Genomic DNA, 21,082 nt, shown 5'->3' with positions numbered 1-21,082 from the left:
CATTCCTGAATGAGGACAAGCCGTGTTCTCAGTTCACCCTCTCCTCCACAGTCGGTTTTCTCCAATACGATTTTTCACCTGACAACAATGGAAGCAAACGCTAGCCAAAGCCTGAGTCACGTAGGCATTTTGCTCTGAAGTGATCACCCTCACAAAGTTACAAAGAGTGAAGGGGAGAACCCAGACACCAGATCAGGTTCAAGCTGTATCAGAGTTGAAAGAGAGGGTATTTGGTAACTGTCCATCTATTGCTTTAGAGAACTGACTGAGATGAAGCCCTTTGGATAGAAGTGCTGAAATGAATACACCAAACAGGTGTGCTTTGCTCTTCTTGTGTACACCTTCCTTGCCTTCCCTTCCTTCTTGATTTCTAGGGTCTTTTCACCTTATGATGCCTCCTTGTGCCTTTTCTCTGCTCCTGACATGTTCTATGTCTTCTGAAATGTCAGGAAAGCAATCAGTAGGCCAGGAGTAATAAATGCTACAGGACACATATTTTTAAATTAATTTGAAGGATCAATTAATTTTTAACAAAATCCACATTATGAGTGTTGAGAAATACATACTGATGAGCAAGGCAAGTTTTGTAGGTCTTTCCCTAGCAGTATCAGGTGTTCTAATGAAAATTACAAACTTTCAAATACACAGCCTCTTCTGAAAGTTTTAAATCAAAAGAAGTCTCCTAAGATGTAGCTGACTATGACTGAATGAGTTAGCCCTTCAGGTTAAGTGGCTGTTCATAAGGTCATTGTTTCATTTCCAACTGCAACTGAAGCAAGGTCGTTTTCAGAAATAGCAAGTAAGAAGGAGGTTTGAGCAGAAACAAAAATCAGTTGAAGAGTAGCTTAGTCTTTCAAATCCTAAAACCAGAGTTCTGCTCTTAGAAGTATTTGTTTCTTCCTCCCTACTTCCAGCTTAGTGCTAATACCACATTTATCTGTCACTGTGCAATGAAGATGCAGAAATACAAACAAGGAACTGAACTTTTTTCTATTTTGTGTGGACTTAAAGAAGCTGAGCTGCTTTTTAGAAGAGGACACCCTCCACTGCTTCCATTTCTTACGGTTACAAAGAGAGAAAATATTTTTCTTTACACCTCCTTCTCCCACACATATTTGAATATCTTTTGATCTTGGTCTCACTGCCCTCTCACCTCTGTTCAGGTAAAGCGCTACTCTGTTCTGGCTCATTTAAAGTTTTTAGGAGTTGTCTGTTGTAACAGTGACATACACACTGAGGGTTCTGGTGTTTATCCATTAAGTACAAGGCATCATAAACCAGTATTTAAAATCTAACACATTTTCAGTAATTCTTCACAAATAAAATGGGCATATTTATTAGCTAAGTATTGATCCATTGCCACATATTGCCTAAAAAAAAAAAAAAAGTCAATCAATCATGTCAGTCAATTTGAGCAACTGTCAGTTAATCATAAAAACGCTTGTCTGTGAAGCTGAATAATTTAAAAAGAAAGCATGCAGCTACATTGTCATTGGGAATGTAACCTTCGTTGTTTACAGAGGCATCAGCTCATCCAGAAAAGCTAATGAATCCCAACTGACACCTGTGTTTGTCAGCATGTCAAAACACCAAGGAAATAAGCAGCGACACGAAAGGCCTCCTCACTCATTTTTCTTGCATGTGACCGAATCAATCACCAGACAATGTAGCTCTTTACCTATCACCCTGTTCACCAGAGGTGCACTGAGAAATTACTACAAAGAACAAACTGAGATTCCAGATTAGTAAGAAAAGACACGTACAGAATTAAAAATTGCATAGAGAAGCAAAAAGAAAACAGTTAAGAAAGATGCTATGGACTATTTTGTTGTACTTGAACTCAGAAAAAAAAGGGGATTTTTTCCCTGAAACTGTCCAATTTCACGTTGATCAACATGTTGTTGATGGTGGTGAAAAAATTTCCTTGATTTGCTGAGAAATATTGATTTCAAGTTTGACACATCTTCAGTGAAATTCGACTAGCAAAGCAAAAAAATAATAATCGGTTTTCTACATGGTTCTCTTGGTAACATCCACTCCAGTAAACCTTGCTGTCTATTGTAGAAAATGAACAGAGGGAGAAATCCAATTATAGTGGCCTTTAAAGGAGAGCAGTTTCCCTCCCTGAAGTACCTGCTCCAACACAGGTCTGTGCACACTAGTACAGAAAGCTGATGAAAAGGGCATGTGTTGTAATTACCGCACTAAGCCACACTGCTTGTGTTTACTTTGGAAAATATAAACATAAAACACCTCCCAGTGGGAGTGGCAAACTGACCAGCGGGTACAAACCTCTCTGATGTTTGGGCAAGAATGATGTGGCTTAATGAGGCAAGGGAGAGTATTAATTATAATGAAGCTATATACCAGTGAGGTATTATGGAATAAATGTCATTTTATGAACAAATACACCATGCTTACACATTGTCATTTTGTTCTGCAAACTAAGGAATGAGGCTGGTTATGTGAACATTGCCACAAGCAAAGGTAACTTTTGCAACAGTTTGGATCAGCATTTTGGAAGATTGTCTGGAGCCCTGTGGATTTGTATTCCAGCATTTCCTTTCATGTGAAACTTCTGTGGACTTCATTTTTCCAAGCCCACACATGACATACTTAGGGAGGGTAATTCAGAGTTTTTCAGAACTATTTAATCGAGGGTTGGCACTTTCTTTGTATGCTGGAATAAAAATACAAAAATGCTCATTTAAGGTCTCTAATGTAAAAATCATATGATTAAATGTATCACACTAATATTCACCATGCTGGAGTGTCCAGTATAGGAAAGCGACCAAACTCTTTGCTCTCACTGAATTTAGCAGAAAAAAAATCCTACAGACAATATCAAATATTTTGATATATGTATGTAAAAGTATTAATAAATATGAAGTAAGCGAACAGTGTAAATGTTTATATTTTTTCGTATTTATATTTCAGGATGATTGAGAAATCAAACATAAGATCCCTGTGTACATGAAATTACTTTTAAAGATACTGCTATGAAAAAAGCAGTTGCCAAAAGTTTCAATTGCCTCTGCCAAAGTAATTAAATACTCATGTAAGAACATCAGTAGCTGGATTAATATTCAGAGGTGCTGAGTGTCCAAAATCCAGTCAGATTTCTTGTCCAGCTGTGGATGTCATCTCAGCATTAACATCTTGGCTGGTTAATTTTATGTTGTAGGAGGAAGAATCACCAGGCTCATGCCCACTAAATTCCTATATAATTATACCTATTCTTATGTGTAAAGAATGTACTCCAACCCTACTTGGTTAGGTTTCTGCAGACTCTACAACAGTTTAAAGTGAAAAATGACACTAGAAGTATAATGTGTGCTTGACTTCTAGCTAAGTAAGAAAGGAATGTTAACAGTAATTAGCTCATTTTTTTTTTTTTCTGTAATATCGCTAGGTTTTCCGACATGGTGACCGAACACCAGTTGTAAACTTTCCAACTGATCTACACAAAGAAAGTGAGTGGCCCCAGGGATTTGGACAACTGACCAAGGTATGTTGACTTTTTTAGAAGCACTTTTATGTACCCTACTAAAATAGGAAGTGAGCAGATTATTTTTTTGTGTGTCTCAGAAACATTAGCAAATCCCAAGTACTGATATTTGGTATTAGCAATACTCCGTAATTCATAAACATTTTTTGCAACATTATTCATCCAGCTACTGTTAAACTGAAATTGTGTTCATCACAGTTTTATAACTACCTTCCTAAAAGCTACAACTTCCTGACAGCGTGTCTGCATTCACATAAACGGCAAGTTTAAACGTTGCCTATGCTCTTAACACTGATGAAGTTCTAACGACCACTAAGCACTGGGCCCAGTGACAGGGTAAAAGAATGATGCCTGCCCACCACGCCAAGTGATGAGTCCATGTCTTGTCATTTGACTGGCAATCACCCACTCACAAAACAAGGGAAGTCTTGCAGGACACGGCTTTCTCTGGGGATGTCTTCTAACAAGGCTGCTTTCAGCCCAGAGTTTCACTAGGACGCACTGAAACTACTTCTTGCTCTGGCATTTCAACACCAAGCCTTAGCTCTGTAACTGTATTTGACATACGAAATTCTGGAGTGAAAAGAGGACAATGCATTTCCTAATAATACTTCATCATGATGCAGAAGCATGAATCAGAGACAATTCAGCACTTAGTGTTTGAAGTGAGGCTTGACAGGTCTGTAAAATTCAGCCAGCCAGCCAACACATTACTATTCCCAGATACATAGCTTATGTTGTAAGAAGAAAAAAAAAAACAATTCTCCTTTGGCACAGATTTTTTGGAGAGCTTTTTGCTATTTTATTATCTTTTTAGCAATAGTAGTAAGAATATACTTCTCTGGCAGCTAAAAGTTAAAAATGTCAGCTCACAGTTTTGGAAATGAATAATAGAAAAGACAGTGTGCAGTCTAAGACAACAGCAGGTGCACCAAGGCAAACATGCAAGAATGTTACTCAAGGCAAGAAATGTAAGCCACAAATTTGTCAGGTTGATCAAATACCAGAGCAATTACAATAATAAATATTGGGTTATCAATCATCCTTTCTCAGCTGTCACTAACTGACATACTCTTTACAACGTTGATCATGAATAACTCCAGGAACATCTGCAGACCTACAGCGCTGCGGAAATTTGTATAGAATCAGATGCGTTGCCATTCCTGTAGCAGATGTTGGAGTCTTAGCATTTCAGAACATACCATTTTTTCATATAGATATAAATGAGTATTTCTTTAAAAAATTCTAAATCACCTACAACATATACAGAACATTATACAAATGGTTAATGATCCCTTAAAACACGATTGCTGGAGACAAAAAAGAAAATAGAAAAGAAACTTCTACATTAAGATTCTCCAATCACCTTAATCTAATAGTAATCTATATGTTTGCCTCACAGACTGGAATGCAGCAGCTATTTGAACTTGGCTTGTACACAAGGAAAAGATATTCCAACTTCTTGAACAGCACATACAACCGGCAAGAGGTATATAGCAGAACAGTCTGAGGGACATTTCTCTGGCACAGCGGAACCATGGACCTGTGCCTGATAAAAGCACATCATCATATTCTTTTCATTAATGGAAAAATTAAGGTAATAGAACAACATTTTTCAAAGCCAGGCTTTTATGTCAAGGTAAAAAAACATAGACTAAAGTCTAATTTGCAGCTCCTACACTCAGTTTGGTCAATACATGAGGGATGCATTGATGGGAAGGCAGTATAGTCTTGCTGTGCTTCCAAGAGAGGTTTACAGTTTGAAGTGCCTTCACTCCTGAGGTATAGCAGGTGGATCACGTCAATGTTCCTCTGAATCTCAGAAGATGGAGAGCTTCCTTTTTTAAATCATGCTTTTTTATTCTTCTTAGTTCAGTCTGAAGGTTAGATTCCAAATTGAAAGATGCTTTGGCAATTCCCTTTATGCAAATGAAGTAGGGCCCTAGAAAGCTGAGTTCTGGTTTCACTGTTTTGACTTTATGCAAAAACATGAAACTGAAAACAAGCAGCCGGGATTGATGAGCTGGGCAAAATTTCCTTTTTATTTTTATTGCTTCAATTTTATTTTTAACTATGTGCCATTCTATCTTCAGTTTTATATCCAAAGTACAGATTACGATCGCACCATTATGAGCGCCCAGTCATACCTTTCTGGCCTCTTTCCACCCACGAGCAGCCAGATTTGGAACCCTGAGCTTCTCTGGCAACCCATCCCAGTTCATGTTTTGCAAAAATCAACAGACCGGGTGAGTACTCACTGGACACTTCTTATAATGCCTTAAACTTTCCCAGATGCAAAAAAAAAAAAAAAAGAGAAAAAAAGAGGGGGAAAAGCTAAAAAATATTTTCTATTCTCTTTGAGTTCAATCTAACAGAAAACATCAACCGCAGCTACTGGCTGACAAGCATGCCATAGGTCAACTGTAACAGCTGCAGGAAAATCCTCCTTCTGTAGTAGTAGAATAGATGAACTGCCATCCACACGGCCATTTTCTTCCAGGTACAGCTCTAGCATTTCTCCTGGCAAGGACACTTTTGGACAGTATCGTAGGGAAGCTGCCCTAAACCTTTAGAGAGAACAAGTGCTTCTCTAAGCACCAATCAGCTAGACAGACCTCCCCTCCTGCGCAGGTTTGTTCCATGGCTTATTTAACGAATGGAATTCTCACCAGCCACTGTAATGACCCCTCAATTATTACTTTCCTATTCTGGTAGCACATAGGCACCCTAATTACAGACAAGGGCCCTTTTATGCCCAGTGCCATACAAGTGTTTAATGAAAGCCTAGCACTTGCCTTGGGGTTCACAATAAGAGCAGATCTACCTGAATGATAGGTCTTGTAGTAGTTTTACTATATGCAGCTCTCCTCAGCTGACTTAGGTTCAGATTTTAATTCCACTGGCTCCTGTGACAAGGACTGTGTCAGGAACAGTATGTTGAACAAGGACAAAAAGTTAAAGAGTGTAATGACAGGAACTCTGTAATGACAGAAAGGCTAATTTTCTTCTGCCTTTGTGGCCAGAAGTTGACTTTAAGGAAACGTGTACAAAAACTTTATTAAATATCTGCCTGTCCAGTCACCAACACCAGAGGATGGACCCTGTCATCAGGGGGTGGCCACACCTGCATCCCATTGGCATTCCTCCATTCTTGGAGGCCATGCTTGAAAGCAGGTACATAGAGAAAGAGTTTCCACCAGTTGGATTACACACAATGTGATTCAGCTTGAAACTTGACTCTGTCCCTAAACAAAAAAGAATGTCACTGTTACTTAAATGTGGAACACTAGGGGAAGTTCTTTCACCAGAAGACATGAAAAAGCACCAAAGTGGTCAGAGCTCTGGCCAAAGACACCCTCAAAGCCCTTAGGGGAATCACAGTGCGGAGCCATGACCTGCTAGGAGAGGACAAGCTCTTTTGCAGGAATCTGTAGCACCGCATCACTTCTGCAGCTGCTTCAGCAGTGGGTATTGATATTACACCGAAACACGCCTCTGCATCAACTCAAAATTCCTGTGAAACATGCAAATCACCTGAAAAAAATACTGTTCCCATGTTAAACCAAGCAGATGTTTGAGGGTATTTTCAAACCCTAAGCAACACAAAGTGGGAAATTGAGGCCAAGTACAATCCTGTAAAAAAACCTAATCACAGTTTATTTTTCAGCCACTGAGATCTATCAAGACCTGACAGGCAACAGTACTGAGTACTCTTTAATGAGGCCAAAGGGAGTGGCTTAATTAATAACACCTAGAGAGGGATAATTAAGCCATACAGCAAGAGAAACATTTGTTGTTATGTAATTAAACAATAGTCCCCAGCTTCATATTGCTGCTTTGAGCCTTCACCCTCCAGTGTGCTGCTGTCACGGCAAAAATGCACCCTTGGAAATCTGTCCAAGTGAAAGTGTGCTAGTGGCTGCTGGAGGCTTCACATCGATAAATCAAAGAGAAAAGCAATGGAAGGGCAGTCTGCTAACGTTCACCCCAAGACAGAGCAGACCTTGCACATACATAATCCATAGATATTGAAGTTAAATGGCATGGAGTCTTCCTAGGATGTGACATAAATGCTGAACCAGCACAAGCTTGTTTTGTTTGTCATAACTTGTACTGACACCTTCTGCTGGATCTATCCTTCTGCAACCAGCATAAAGCACATTTGCCAGAGCACAGAGTTTGATGGACACATATGTATTTACACATGGTTGAGATCAAATATGTACTATCCAGGTGACCTCGTAATGTATACACTTGGAGTTACTAAAAGTGAACCATACCCCTAAGCAAGAACAGAGCCATTAGGCTCAGAGGTTTTTGATATTTCAGGAGCACAAGTTACTTGTCAATCTTGTTTCAAGTTCTGTCCATTAAGTGGTACTTAAAATGTTTACCGTAATATGGTGCTTACCTCCAAAGAGATGAGAGCAGGATGTGTAGATGGAGAAGCAATTCAGATTCCAGTACCAGGTGGAGGCAAGCTGCACCTGGAGGGATTCAGAAATTAAGAGGGAAGTTTTACTTCTCTTGTTTCAGAGTCTGCATTTTCCTCTGCCTGACTGTCCCCGTTTTGATGAACTTCAGAATGAAACACAAACATCTAGTGAATTTCAAAATAGAATACAACCATACATGGTAAGACAAAAAAAAATTAAGAAGGAAAATAATTAAGATGTAGAAGTTATGGAATTGCATTGTTTCTTTTTGCTAAAACATAAAAATAAATAAATGTAACAAAAAAGTCCTGACGACTCTCTTAAAATCTGAAATTTAGGCCAATACAATTAAAAAGTATGTTTGATATGCTTACATATTTCTCATACTTTTCTATATTAATCTTGTAAAATGTGAATTTAACATTAATTTTCTGAGACTATTTAGAACTTCATTTAATTAAAGTTCAGTGATCTGAGGGGAGAAGACACTTCTTATAGATAGCAAGGGCTGAGAAAAATAGATATTAGTATCTTGAAATGGTTACCAAATGAAATCTGCAACCAAAATCTTCTACTACAAGGGTTTCACCTGCGTAAAATTAAACACCGCTATGTCGCCAGGTTGGGTGCTAACGAATCTATATGCATATATGTTCTGTATGTGTGTGAGTATTTGTGGTATACTCTTCAATTTTTTTCCCCCAGGATTTTCTACAAACAATGTCTGTTAACACAGGACTTGAACTAAATCATCTTAAAATACTGGACAATTTCCAGCTCTGGAATACATATGATACTCTACTCTGTGAGGTAACAATAAGGCAATAGGGGTTGGGGAAGAAAATAACTCCTAACTTGGGTTAACCACATGGCAATGTGGTTTCATAGGAATGAGTGCCTTCTCCCCTGGATTTGTGCTTTTTATTATGATTATTTTTTATTTGAATCTAAGTTCTAATTCAGTACATTGGTAAAAGACAACCCAAAACCATGGTTTACAGCTCAGGAAGCTGTTGTTTCCATTTGGTGTTTTATCCTGAAGCACTGGTACCAAAATCCATTCCCTTTATTCCCTCATTTTCCATCCCAATATGTTGCTATAGAATTATTTGAGTATGCTGCCTGGGATATATGCATTATTTTTAACAAAAAAAATGAAATTTTGCCTTAACCTATCAACAAGTAAACATGGAAATACTTAGATGCTGAAAACAAGAGGTAAGATCATGATCTATCAGTTAGAAAATGAGGAGAGGAGGATTGCTCCCAGTGAATAAAATCAGACTGGCACCAAGCACGGGATGACTCCATTTGGCCGTAGTCAGCAGCAGCAGCACGTGAAGGCTGTTGAACATATCCTCCACACACTGAGGTGCTTAGACACTGTAAGACACTGTCACCCTTACATGACCAGAGAGCGACACTTGTCTGTATATGGCCAGTGACGGAACTGGTATCTGGACAACTGCATGGAAAAGACAGAAAAAGCTGGAGCGAGGTTATACCCTGAAGACCCTGAAGGGAAGAAGAAAAGACACATCTGCAATCTTTCACACTAGCAAAACCAAAAGCATACATCACTATAGCAAGAACACATCATACCTACAAGGGATCCCCTTCACACAAGTGTTTCCCCTCTTCCCATTCATCCACATCAGGTTGATCCTCATTCCCACAAAGGGCATTTCAGGGCATGTTGATGAGTTAAACCACACTGGGCAAAGAATTGCCTCAGACAGTCTGAATGCAGTAATGTAAGTGGGGCAACAGGATGACGGAAACCATTAGAAGAAAAAAACCCATTATTTTGTTTTGCTTTCTCACTAGGATATTCACAATTATACTCTCCCTGTATGGGCCACCAAAGATGTAATCGACAAGATGGAAAAACTGGCAGAATTGTCTTTATTATCGCTATTTGGGCTTTATAAAACAGAAGAGAAATCACGACTACAAGGAGGTAAATAAAAAAAAACATAGCTCTCAGAAAGGAGGAGACAATACTTATGATTAGATGCAACATCCTGTCACCTTACTCATGCAAAAATATTGACACAGAACCTTGATTTGTAACTATGGACATGGGATGCTATGTTAAGCATGAAAATATGTGCCGAATACTGGCATTTGCATGGATGAAATACTGAAACAAGATGTAAACATCGATGTCTTTAGGTATCCCATATGGTTTAAGATACGAGGATTTAAAGAAAGATTACAAGGGAAAAAAATCAGGCCTTCACGGGAATGATCATTACTTGTCTGACACTAGGTTAGATTAAGTTCTGTTTCTCCAACAGTTATTCTAATTGCTTCCTGATCTTTGTTTTTCCCTTTGATATACTGTTATCTATTGTGCCAAAACCCCGGCAGCACATGGGTAGATCTCTGAAAGACTGATACAAAGCTGCTCCAAAACAGTCTGATCAGAACAGAGATGAGAGATTCAAGTAATGCCTATATTGCAAGAGCTGGCACTACTGCTCGGCTCCAAAATTGAGGTGCACAGGCTACGCACACGTGACACGACTTCAGGACACAACCCAGGCATTTATCGTGTGATCCCCAGGTGTCCATGAGCAGGAAACCCAAACAAGTGAGCTTGAATATCTGCAGGCTGGACTGTTTGGGGCTAGGCTTTGTAATTCACCTATCCTGCAGCCTAGACCTAGGTAAAGAATGATTGGCAGCCTCAACATCAGGGCATATACATCCCTGGACCAAGCCATACAGTGATTACAGGTTCAGACCTGCATTAAAGCCCATGAGCTGGTAGCTGGCCATATCACGACTTTTTTTCTCTAGTGTTCACAGGCATACCAATTACACGGCCTTTCCCTAGAACAGTATATATAAATTGTGCTACAGGGAATTTCTGCTGCCCTTATCCCAGTGGCTTTAGAATGTCTCTGGTGCGGAGCAGGAGTACAAAAGAGCTTTGGAAAAAGGAAGAATTGACACTGTGTGACTTGCTGGATGGAAATAGTTAAGAATATTTCTTCAGCATCTAGAGAGGAAGAGGCAACAAGAGGATTACTGCAACACTGCAAACAGATAAAAAAATGATGGAGAGGAGGTCTCAGCATAACAAAACTGGAAGTGCCATTAGTCCTAGCTCTCAGGATAGTTCTAGATGATTTCCTGTAAGTCCTGCCACTTCACCTGACCTGGATGATGAAAGCTATATTTCACCTCTGTAATATCTTCTCTCTAGTTTTGAACTTGTAGTAAGCTAAAAAGTGAGTATGAGGCCTGTGTAGATGCCTTCTATTTGATACTCAAAATATTCAGCCTTTTTGTTTTCCATGCAAATGTTGTATCTTCATTTTCCTCTTCCTTGTTACCATCTTTTTCAGGTGTCCTTGTGAATATTATTTTAAATAGCATTAAACAAGCTGCCAATTCTTCAAAACAAAGAAAAATGGAGGTCTACTCTGCAGTGAGTATTTTAATCTTTCATAAATCTTGCTTGATTTTACCAGTAAAAGGCCCTTAAAGAGAATAATCAGTCTCCCTGTAAGTTAAATGAAAGAATAATTTAATACGGTTCAATTCGGCTAACAAGCTTAACACCAGTCAAGAACACAGCAGGAGCATGGATCTCACCTCAGTTTCAGTCAAACTGTACTTGGTAAAGAAAATTATGTATTTTATCATCTATTTTTTCTGCAACTTAATGGTGCAGTTTCTATAAGTTGCATCTTCCCTTAAATGCTCCTAACCCAGAGATGCTGGCACACAGCAGAACTTCAGCTGCGCCTCCAAACCCCTTACTCTGCCTAGAACAGAATGATACAGCTGTGGATTCTTTTTTAAAAATTATTTTAGAGGATGAAGAGGGCCATTTGGGTCAGACCAAGATCCACTCAGCTCATTCATTGTCCTGTCACTAACAATGGCCAACAGGCAGGGAAGAATGTGAGAATAATGCCAGCACAGAGGGATGCTTCTCCTGACACAACCTTCCAGCAATCTGTGGCTTTGGGACTTCCTGAGAGAGAATCTGTTTCTGTGTGCTTAATAGCTCCTGACAGACTTTCTTCCATCCATTTATCTAATCACCTTTTTAACGCATTTATACTTCTGGCCTCTGCAACATCATGTGGCAATGGCTTGTGGCTTGTGTGTTAAAAGAAAAAAAGTACTTCCTCAGGTTTTTTGAAACTTAATCCTGATTTAGCTCTTCCTAGAATTTCTATTGTAAGAAACAAGGAATAGTCATTCTTTCATCACTTTTCCTGGGTCACTCACAAATTTGCTATTTTCTGTCACACCTCTTTCATCTTGCCTTTCCCTAGACAGAGTCCTACCTTATTTAATCTTTCTTCATATGGAAACCACTCAATACCTTAAATCTTTCTTGCTGCCTTTTCTAATGTTTTCTAGCCCTATTATATTCCTTTTGAAAAGGAAGAAGTGCATCCAGAATTTTCACTACCGCTTTAATGCCTTGAGGCCTTTGAAACTGATCAGTCTAAAAAGTTCCAGATCCTAAGTAATAAATAAACCATAACTGTTAGACTAGAAGTAAGCCTAGAAAATATGTATATAAATGTGCTTGCAAAATGTAGGCATCAAGGTGCTTGGACTTCCTTCCTTCAGCTCCTCCTCCTGGGATTCCCTGCAAGAGGAGGGACAATGGGGAGAGGAAGAGGCTGCTGAGGTAACTGACTCCATCAAAAAAGAAGCCAAATTAAGATTTCATTGTATAAGTCCAAACAGAAGGAACAATTTTAAAAGTGCTGGAGTGTGTGTGGAGGTGAGGAGAATAGTCCTTGTAAGCAACTATTTGTCTGGTATACCAGATAAAAAAAAGTACTTGTGTCTTCATTTGAAATGCCATAGGATACACTACCTTATGCTGCCTTGATCTGATTTTGGAACTGAAAACACTCCTGAAGCAAAATGCACTGAAAAATGAGATTTATTTCTCAGACCACATCTTGCTTTCCCCCACTATCTCCGTCTCCAAAATACTGCCAGATGGTGTAAGACGCATACTGCAGTAACTCTTTGGAAATGCCCCTTGCTGTCTGTAGTAATCTGTTGACATGTTTTTCCCAATGGTTAACATACTAAATATATTTTTATGGTCAAATTTACAGAGGTTTTGTTTTATTGTGATTTCCACTGCCTCTCTCCTCTTGTCTCATTACTCTGGGTAAACGGTAGTTGACTTAACTGACTATCAAGGATGGATTTTTTTTTTCCCAATAGCATGACACCACAGTTGGGGCCCTCCAGATTGCTCTCAATATTTTCAATGGAAAACTGCCACCATATGCTGCTTGCCAGTTTTTTGAACTCTATCAAGAAAGCAGTGGGCAAGTATCTTCTTATCTATGCGAGAACAAGGAGGGTTTGGAATTTGGTTCTCCCTTCCCCAAAATCAATTTCCTCTCAAATATTGTGAAGAGATACAAATTCGTTCTGAACTGATACTTCACTGAGCAGTCCACAGGCACAAAGTTATATTAAAACTAGGAAAAAATACATTTGCTGGATTTGCATGTACCCATGTGCTTTGAAAGACAGGAAGAAGAGGAAAACAAACCTTACCAGCTGGAAGTAAATGGTAAAATAAAATTTCCTGCCTCTTCAAATGATAGCAACAACATTTTCAAGACATCTCACAAACACCAAGGTAAACCAGTTGGCTTAGAAGAGCCTGGTGCTGTTGCCATTCAAGGAGCCTTCAGAAGGACCTTCTGAGCTGACTGGTGATCTGTGCAGTAACGTAACCAGCTTGGGTAAAGTGGGCTTTGCAGATGTCTTTCACAAAGCCTCCATTCTTGAAGAATAGGTTCTAGAGTAGGATGTTAGAGCCTATTTCCAACATTCTGTCTCTAAATAGGAAACCTTGTGTTTAAGAACCTTTTTCTAAAAAATCTTTTCAATGTCGTTAATCAGGCGATACAGCATTGAAATGCATTATCGGAATGACTCTTCAAAGGATCCTTATCTACTCACCCTGCCAGGATGCACCTCTCCTTGTCCACTTGAGAAGTTTGCTGAACTAGTTTCTCCTGTGTTTACAGAAAATTGGTCAAAAGAATGTGGGAAGAAAGACAAAATGAAAGGTAGTGTAATGGCTCTGTATTTTCTACATAAGACACGGAGGCAGAAATTGTATCAATGGCTCCAAAATTTGTACATTTCACACAACAGATAGACATGTGTGGACCAGCTTTGCTATGGACAGGGAAAGCTGACAGAAATTAAATTTCTCTGAAAATGTAGACAGTGGACTTGTCCATTAGTGTGAAGGCAGTGCTATAATTAGCATACTCACATAAGGAGCTACTTAAAGGCGGTGGCCAAAAATAGAGCTCCGCTTCTTGAAAATGTCTGATGGAAATACGGATGTGGTTGCTATGCAAGGAGTTCCATTGTACCTATTTGTAACGAAGCTATTATCCAAGTAGTCTTCTATCCAACATTATCTACATGTATGTTTTTCATTAACTACCTTTTTTCTTTGTTGTTCTTCCTTCATAGATACTCTTATCGGATTTGACATTGCTGTTGGCTTGTTGTTCATTTTTGACCTTGTGCTGCTCTACCTCCTTTATCACTATGGACGCTGCAGGCGCAGAAACAATTACCAAGACATTTAAAGGGGAGGCAGAAAAATGAAAGAGAGAGCAGCTACACATCAAGCAATCCTCTAAGTTGCTCATATCCATCAGTTTCCTCTGGCCAAATTCATCTCCATAGCATATTCAATAAACTTGAAGAGCCGAGGTATCTGTGGCCTAGCTCCTAAAAGACTAAACAGCTGCAGAGAGAAATACTGTAGAAATACGTTACTGTTAAGAATTTACTTTTGTAGGAAGATGGAATTACTTCAATTTCTATCTTTATGTTTTCACTACTATTAACCACTCTTAAGTCAACGAAGGGGGTGAAGGGATGCTGTTGCCTATGCTTTTTTTTTTTTTTAATATATATTGCCTATTACCATTTAGCCTTCTGCTTCTCTCTCACACTCTTCAGTCTTTCTTGAAAATCACAGTCTGTAATATTTTCCTTACTTCTTCTACATGGCTATTTTGTTGATGCACAGGAAAATGTTTTCAGTGAGCAAAAGCTGCAATTACTGTGTGAAAAAAGATTCATACCAGCACTTGGGCATACTGTTTTTGCATTTATTCCTGCAAATCCATGCATGAGCTTTGACCTTGGCTTTCAGCTAATAAAGGTCTGCAGCCTGCTTTGCAAAGGAGTTACAGTACTACAGCTCTCACCAAAATCAGCAGAAACTGGGGGAGCTCTGTTGCATAACTAGGCATCAAGCAAAAAGCTTAGTGCAACAGGATCTTGGTCAGTATCCCCAGCTTCAGTAATATGGATAAGTAAATAAATTAAAATCTGTTCTCTGTTGCTACACTGCTTTCCTATTTTTCCGAGCTCCCAGTCATGGATAATCTTTTTCCACGCATCTTTTCTGCGCTGCATCTATTCTGTGCCCTGCTGCAATCTTTGAGCCACTCTTACAATAACTCCTCGAGCTATCTCTTTGCTCATCACCTTTTCATTTTAGTTTACAATAACTCCTTTAACTCCTTGCTCTGTTCAAAATCCCTTATGTTAGCAAGACATGCACTGAAAGTAAGAAAAATGATTCTGCTTTTTGTATGTTGATCTCTTCTGTGCAATGAATTTTGTTTAGACTGTAAGCTCCTAAGGGCAGGGAATGTGTTTCCATAATTGCTCTCTAGTATCATAAATTAGCATAAGCACTTATCTTGCTGTATAAAATATTGCTTATTGTCATATGAATCAAGATTACTTTATCCTGTAGTCCTGCAGAGGATACTGTGAATTACCTTACCATGGAGATGCCTTTTTAAAAATCAAGACAACTATACAGACAGGTGCCAACAGCAGGTTCAGCCCAACAGATAAAATGAGCAATCATGTGCTCAAGCTAATGAGTCCTGTTGAAGTGCAGAAATGTAGAGAAAACTGAGAGATGGAGCTGCTGAGCTCAGGCACAGCATCACACCAAAGTGAATACATTGCTTCTGGACCAACTTTGACCCACATCTGTGGGTTGAAACTTGGAGCCCAGGAGCTTGGACCAGCTACTAGTGATGTAGCAATCAGCCCTCAGTATTACAGTTATGGACACATTTGAAATGTGATGTAGTTAGAAGTATTGGTATTAAATAGCATAAATCAAACAGAATAGCAAAGGCTTGTGGGAATATAGCGCTTTCCAAACATCACTGCATTTTCTTGCAGGAACTTCAGCTACTGAGGTGTCCACCTTTTGAAGCAGTATTTCCCACTCACTAAAAACCTTTCCCTAGTATCCATGACATTTGCATTTTATCTATTTTAGGATAGATCATACTCAAGTGATGGATTTGATTCTTACATCGTAAGGTAGTTTTATTGTATAACAATTCAGGGCAAAGTTGTTGAAAAGATGAAAGGCTACCCTTAAATCAGATGTTTTGGACATACAAGCTTCAGACTGCAACTAGTAGTTCTGATCCTTGGTGCAAAAGGAATGTCTATATTTCAGTCAAAAGTGTTACGGCAGCTCTAGGAAAAAAGCCTGAGCTGGCTTGGTTACTATTAGCAGTGTACTCCTGTTCCTGGGAGTACTCCTAGCAGGATCCTGATAGTGATAACCTGATGCTCAGGTCTGCATTACCATGGCCGCAGAGCTGCTAGCACTCACTTAAGGACAGATGATGGTTTTTATGAGAGGCAGTCAGGTGCTTGACAAGCGAAGATGTATTGTTGACTGATAATGTGCAGTAAGAACTGGTTTTGAGATACCAGAAAGTCAGTCAGTTGCACTCCACAAGAAGCAGAATGGGGTATGCTTTTTCCCAAGATTGCTTCTTACTAAAAGAAGTACATCCCGACAGAAAGTAAAATGTGAAGTGCCTGAGACATCTTTTGTGGTTTATGTTACTCAAGCTTAAGCTGCTGCAGAGAATTTCAGGAGATGAGGCGATTCTAGCTGCAGCAGGAGCTGTCATAAAGTAATTTTATTGTAGGGACACCTTTTTGTTAACAGATAGTCATACCTGAAAATGTCCATGCACTTTTAGAAAAGATACAGTGAGCAAAAATTACAACGAACGTAATGGATAGGTCCAGATGATGTAACTTCAGAATTAATGAAGGTACAATAAAGATGTTACAGTAGTAACCTAGGCCCTGGATCTCACTTATAGTAAAATGCTTTGTCTTGCTGTGATTACATCAAGTAAAATTTCTCCAGTGGAGGAAAAGGTTGTAAGTGCCAGACAAGCTTTTGTTGTTTTTTTTTTTTTTAATTTTCCAAACATATTTACAATTTGCTTAATAAAATCTGCAGCCTGTTTGCAGTTAGAAAATATCTTGTCTCCAAACAAGGCGTAGCACTGCAATAAAGTACATTAAAGAAACAATCCCACATTTGCAATTATATTTGAGTGAAAAATACTGGAGCTGCCAGTATGCCCAGAGTTTCCAAACAAAAGTGAGTGTTCAGGTTTGCTCCTTCTGTAAGAACAGATTTTTAAAGCACTGATGCTTGGACATGAATAACACCAACGCTGATGACATCAAGCTCTTCCATTTGCCTCTAGCAGTGACATCATCTGCCTCTGCAATAATTGCGGCAGCAACCAGAAGCTCTGCAGCAGAGTTTTCTGGTGCATGTGGTAGACGGCAGTGCACATACAGCACTTTCCAGCTTAGTCAGCAGCAGCCTCCTCTTACTGAATTGATTTCATTCTGGAACTTGTTTATTCACAGTCCTGAGTATTGCACACACTGCGTCAGCACAGCAGAGCTATCTGAGTCCCAGAGTAACACCAGCACATTTGTACCTGTAATGTAGGGGTAGTTGACCCAAATGATATTATTTCTTCTCACTTCGATACATTTTCTTAGGTGTGGTAAGATACAGAAAAAAGAATAACAAATACACTGTATAAAAAAAAAAAAAAATCTGTTCAGTCCGAAAATCTTGAGTTTGGATTAAACCCCAAAAAACAAAGGTTATGTTTCTAATTTTTCCTCCACAAATGAAAAACGTTACAAATTCTACTCTACAAAGAAGAATAAAGATTTACAGTGATGGAATTTGAGAGTGATGATGTGAGTAGAGCCTGGCTTATTCTTAGACATATAACCTTGGCTTTTATGAATCCATGTTCAGGTGATTTCAGCAATACTGCATAGGAATGTATTCTTGGCATGAAATAACGTGAAACTACTGTACCCCTTAAAGCAGTTCTTATAAAGATGGGGATGAAAGGTGGACACCTATAAAGGGCTAGCTTTATGAATTTAGACAATAACGCTGCCTCATCAGAAGTTGCCAAGTATTAACACTCAAAGAAATAAACATGACTTGTTACTGCAATAATAGCAAATAGTTTAAACCACTACATTACATGGTCTCTTCTATGACTAGGTAACTACATTTAATACCCACAACTATTGAGCTGACTGAGGACATTTCTGGTACGTTTTAGAAGGGGAGCTCCTCCATTCTTTCCATTCTAAGGCATTCTCAGAGCTTCTCCTGGCTGCTCTTCAGGAAGCAGCAAGAGCTGAAGCAGATCTGAAGCCTACTTCTTGTTCAGAAGTTTGGAACCACACGTATTTAAGAATAAAATGGATGTGATGAGTAAATTACTGTTTGTTGTATGACAGTTTTTTCACTTCTGAATTTAATATGGAAGTACTTTTACAGCATAGGCCACCTCCTCCAGGGCACAAGAGTTAAATGAACAATTCAAACATAGCACCTTACACTTGTAAAAAGACGAGCGAATTTGCTGCTGATGTAAGCAGCTCTTCATGAGAGTCTTGTCGATCCTCTGTAATATTCTGGTGGAAGAGAGCGTATCAATCCACTTATGCAGAAGAAACAAAGACTCCTCTTTTCTTGGTAAAGGAAGATGTGGATCAAAAAATACATTAGTCTGTAAGTTAAAACTCTTCAAATAAGCACACGAAAATCTCCTCCTGACAAATGAAGGCCTAATTTTCACATCATTTCACTTCACTTCACTGTTTGGAAAGATGGAGTTGGCAAAGACAGGATCTACGAAGCCGCACTGTGTGATGGTTAGCCTATCTGCAGCACAGCTACTGTATGGCTATGTGCTCTCACCTCTGAAGTACTGGTAGGATGGAGGTGAAGGACAACAAAGATACTAAACTACAGTGAGCAACAGAAGCTGCTGGTGCTTACTCTCACATGTTTTAACCACTAAAAATACTTGGTCATAAATGTGAACCAGGTGGGTCTTTAATCTCGTCAACTCTTCATTCTAACTACCGTAGTCAGCCTTAGTGTACGTACGAAAGCAGTCTCCATTGATTTATATCTCTCCCCTTCTGACCACACATTCAGTAACATCCATATTACAAAAAAGCCACTGGCTGAGTTGCAGCTGTCTTTGTGGGTCTGTCTCACTTGAGCCTTGATAAGAATCCTGTTTTCTGCAGAATTGCAGGCAAGAGTACAATTACTTAATAATTATTTACCTGATGCTTCAGACAAGTATCTCTGAACAAAACGCTGGGTGATTTTCATAACCATAGCTTGCCTTATCAAAAGCAGACTAAGCACTCTAAACAAACTTTCTTCTTTATTTCAATTAAGTAACTGCCACTTTGGAGAGTGCAAATGCACTCTTGAGTCTTCTTGAGTGTGTCATTTTATAATGACATATCTTTCTATTTTAGGATGTAGTTTTAGAATGTAATCCTAAGTATTTCATCAGAGAAAACAAAAAGACTTACATGAGGCTTTTGAGGATGATAGGTCTTGACTGTTCAAGAAAGAGATCAAATACCCTGAAATAACAATTATAAACTTTAAAAGAATTACATTGCTGAGACAGAAGGATGTTACAGACTCTTATCTGTTCAAAGCAAGTCCTATAGGAAATACTATAGGAATGGTCACATAATAGTAAGAATTTGGGAGGTTTCTAACAATAAAATCTAACACTTGTGAAAATGAGCTCCTCTGTCAGGAAATTATTGGGATAGTCCTGAAGCTATTATTTCTGTTCTTAGAGATGTTTTTGTTTTCCTCCATGTGCCCACATGTGTATTGAGCCCTAGTAAATGTTACCGTGACAGGATCACTCAAGACTTCCCCTAAGTCTGAAGAAGTGTGTATGAGGGAGGCAGGAGGGGAACTGTGCACAGCTGGACACCCCATTCTCCAACCAATCTTTCATTTACATGCTAAGCAATGGATGCACAACTGACAGCAAGCTAACACTGCAAATGCAAAGGAACTCAGCAAATCTATATGTTTCATGATGTAGAGTTTGTAAAGTTATTATGTCGTGTTTTAAGGAAGATAAAAGCAGGAGAAAGCATCTTGAAGACCAATGGCATAATCTTATTCTAACCAAAGCATGCAGCAGAAATGTTAAGTAGCCTGAGGAGGAAAGCAAAAAGAAAAGAACTAAGTTTCTGCATACCCATGTGACGTCCCAGTAACCATTAGCAGAGCCTAAAGGATCAGTCTCAGAAGCCAGCTTAAACATAGAAGCATCTGAGGAGGTATAACTTTAAAAATAGCATAATCTTAATAAAAATGTAATTTCCGTACTGTTTGGTTATTTTGTAGTTTTAGAGTGCTTTTCCCATCACAAAAAAATGGAAAAAGCTATAGATTCTTAGATTCTTTAGCTTTTAAATCCTGCCTGGTGACAAAACTAGCTCTAGATAATCTGGTGAATGCTAAGCAAGCATACCATTCCATAAATCAGATCCAATCTTTTCATGCAGTGGATGGGCTCCCCCAAGTGTTTACCAACTGTTGGGATGCATGGTGTTCAGCAGCCCTTGAGCAGTCCTCTACTTTGATACAACAGCCTAGTCCCAGGTGCATGATGAAACATCTCAGTATATACTATATAGAGCCTTTGGCATTCAGCAAAACAACGGCATGAAAACCAAATTTGCTGGGACAGACAGTCTGAGGAAGCACCATAAGCTTCCCTTGCAATGAAACATATGAGATAAAACATAAGACACAAGGTATTTCCCTAAGTGCATTAATTATTAACAGCAGGGCATTGCGGAAACCCCTCAAGGTGAATTTAAGTTTGAAAAAAATCTGCTAAATAGAGAAAAGCAGATTTGCTCCAGGTTA

General features: G+C 39.0%; 1 protein-coding gene across 1 annotated transcript in view; it reads left to right on the top strand.

Annotated features, from left to right (window-relative positions):
• LOC104466585 (prostatic acid phosphatase-like) overlaps positions 1-14,561 on the top strand; it is a 17,219-nt gene extending 2,658 nt beyond the window's left edge. Inside the window, exons 2-11 of the mRNA XM_010080063.1 lie at positions 3,413-3,508; positions 4,911-4,997; positions 5,602-5,754; positions 8,045-8,143; positions 8,650-8,754; positions 9,772-9,904; positions 11,301-11,383; positions 13,162-13,268; positions 13,855-14,024; positions 14,443-14,561. Of these exons, the coding sequence (XP_010078365.1) occupies positions 3,413-3,508; positions 4,911-4,997; positions 5,602-5,754; positions 8,045-8,143; positions 8,650-8,754; positions 9,772-9,904; positions 11,301-11,383; positions 13,162-13,268; positions 13,855-14,024; positions 14,443-14,561 (1,152 nt within the window). The remainder of the gene's footprint in view (positions 1-3,412; positions 3,509-4,910; positions 4,998-5,601; positions 5,755-8,044; positions 8,144-8,649; positions 8,755-9,771; positions 9,905-11,300; positions 11,384-13,161; positions 13,269-13,854; positions 14,025-14,442) is intronic.
• Positions 14,562-21,082: the final 6,521 nt, after the last annotated feature.

The sequence above is a fragment of the Pterocles gutturalis genome, unplaced genomic scaffold, assembly GCF_000699245.1.
Source record: "Pterocles gutturalis isolate BGI_N339 unplaced genomic scaffold, ASM69924v1 scaffold49994, whole genome shotgun sequence".
Taxonomy (NCBI): Eukaryota; Metazoa; Chordata; class Aves; order Pterocliformes; family Pteroclidae; genus Pterocles; species Pterocles gutturalis.
This window is presented reverse-complemented; position numbering and strand designations above follow the sequence as displayed.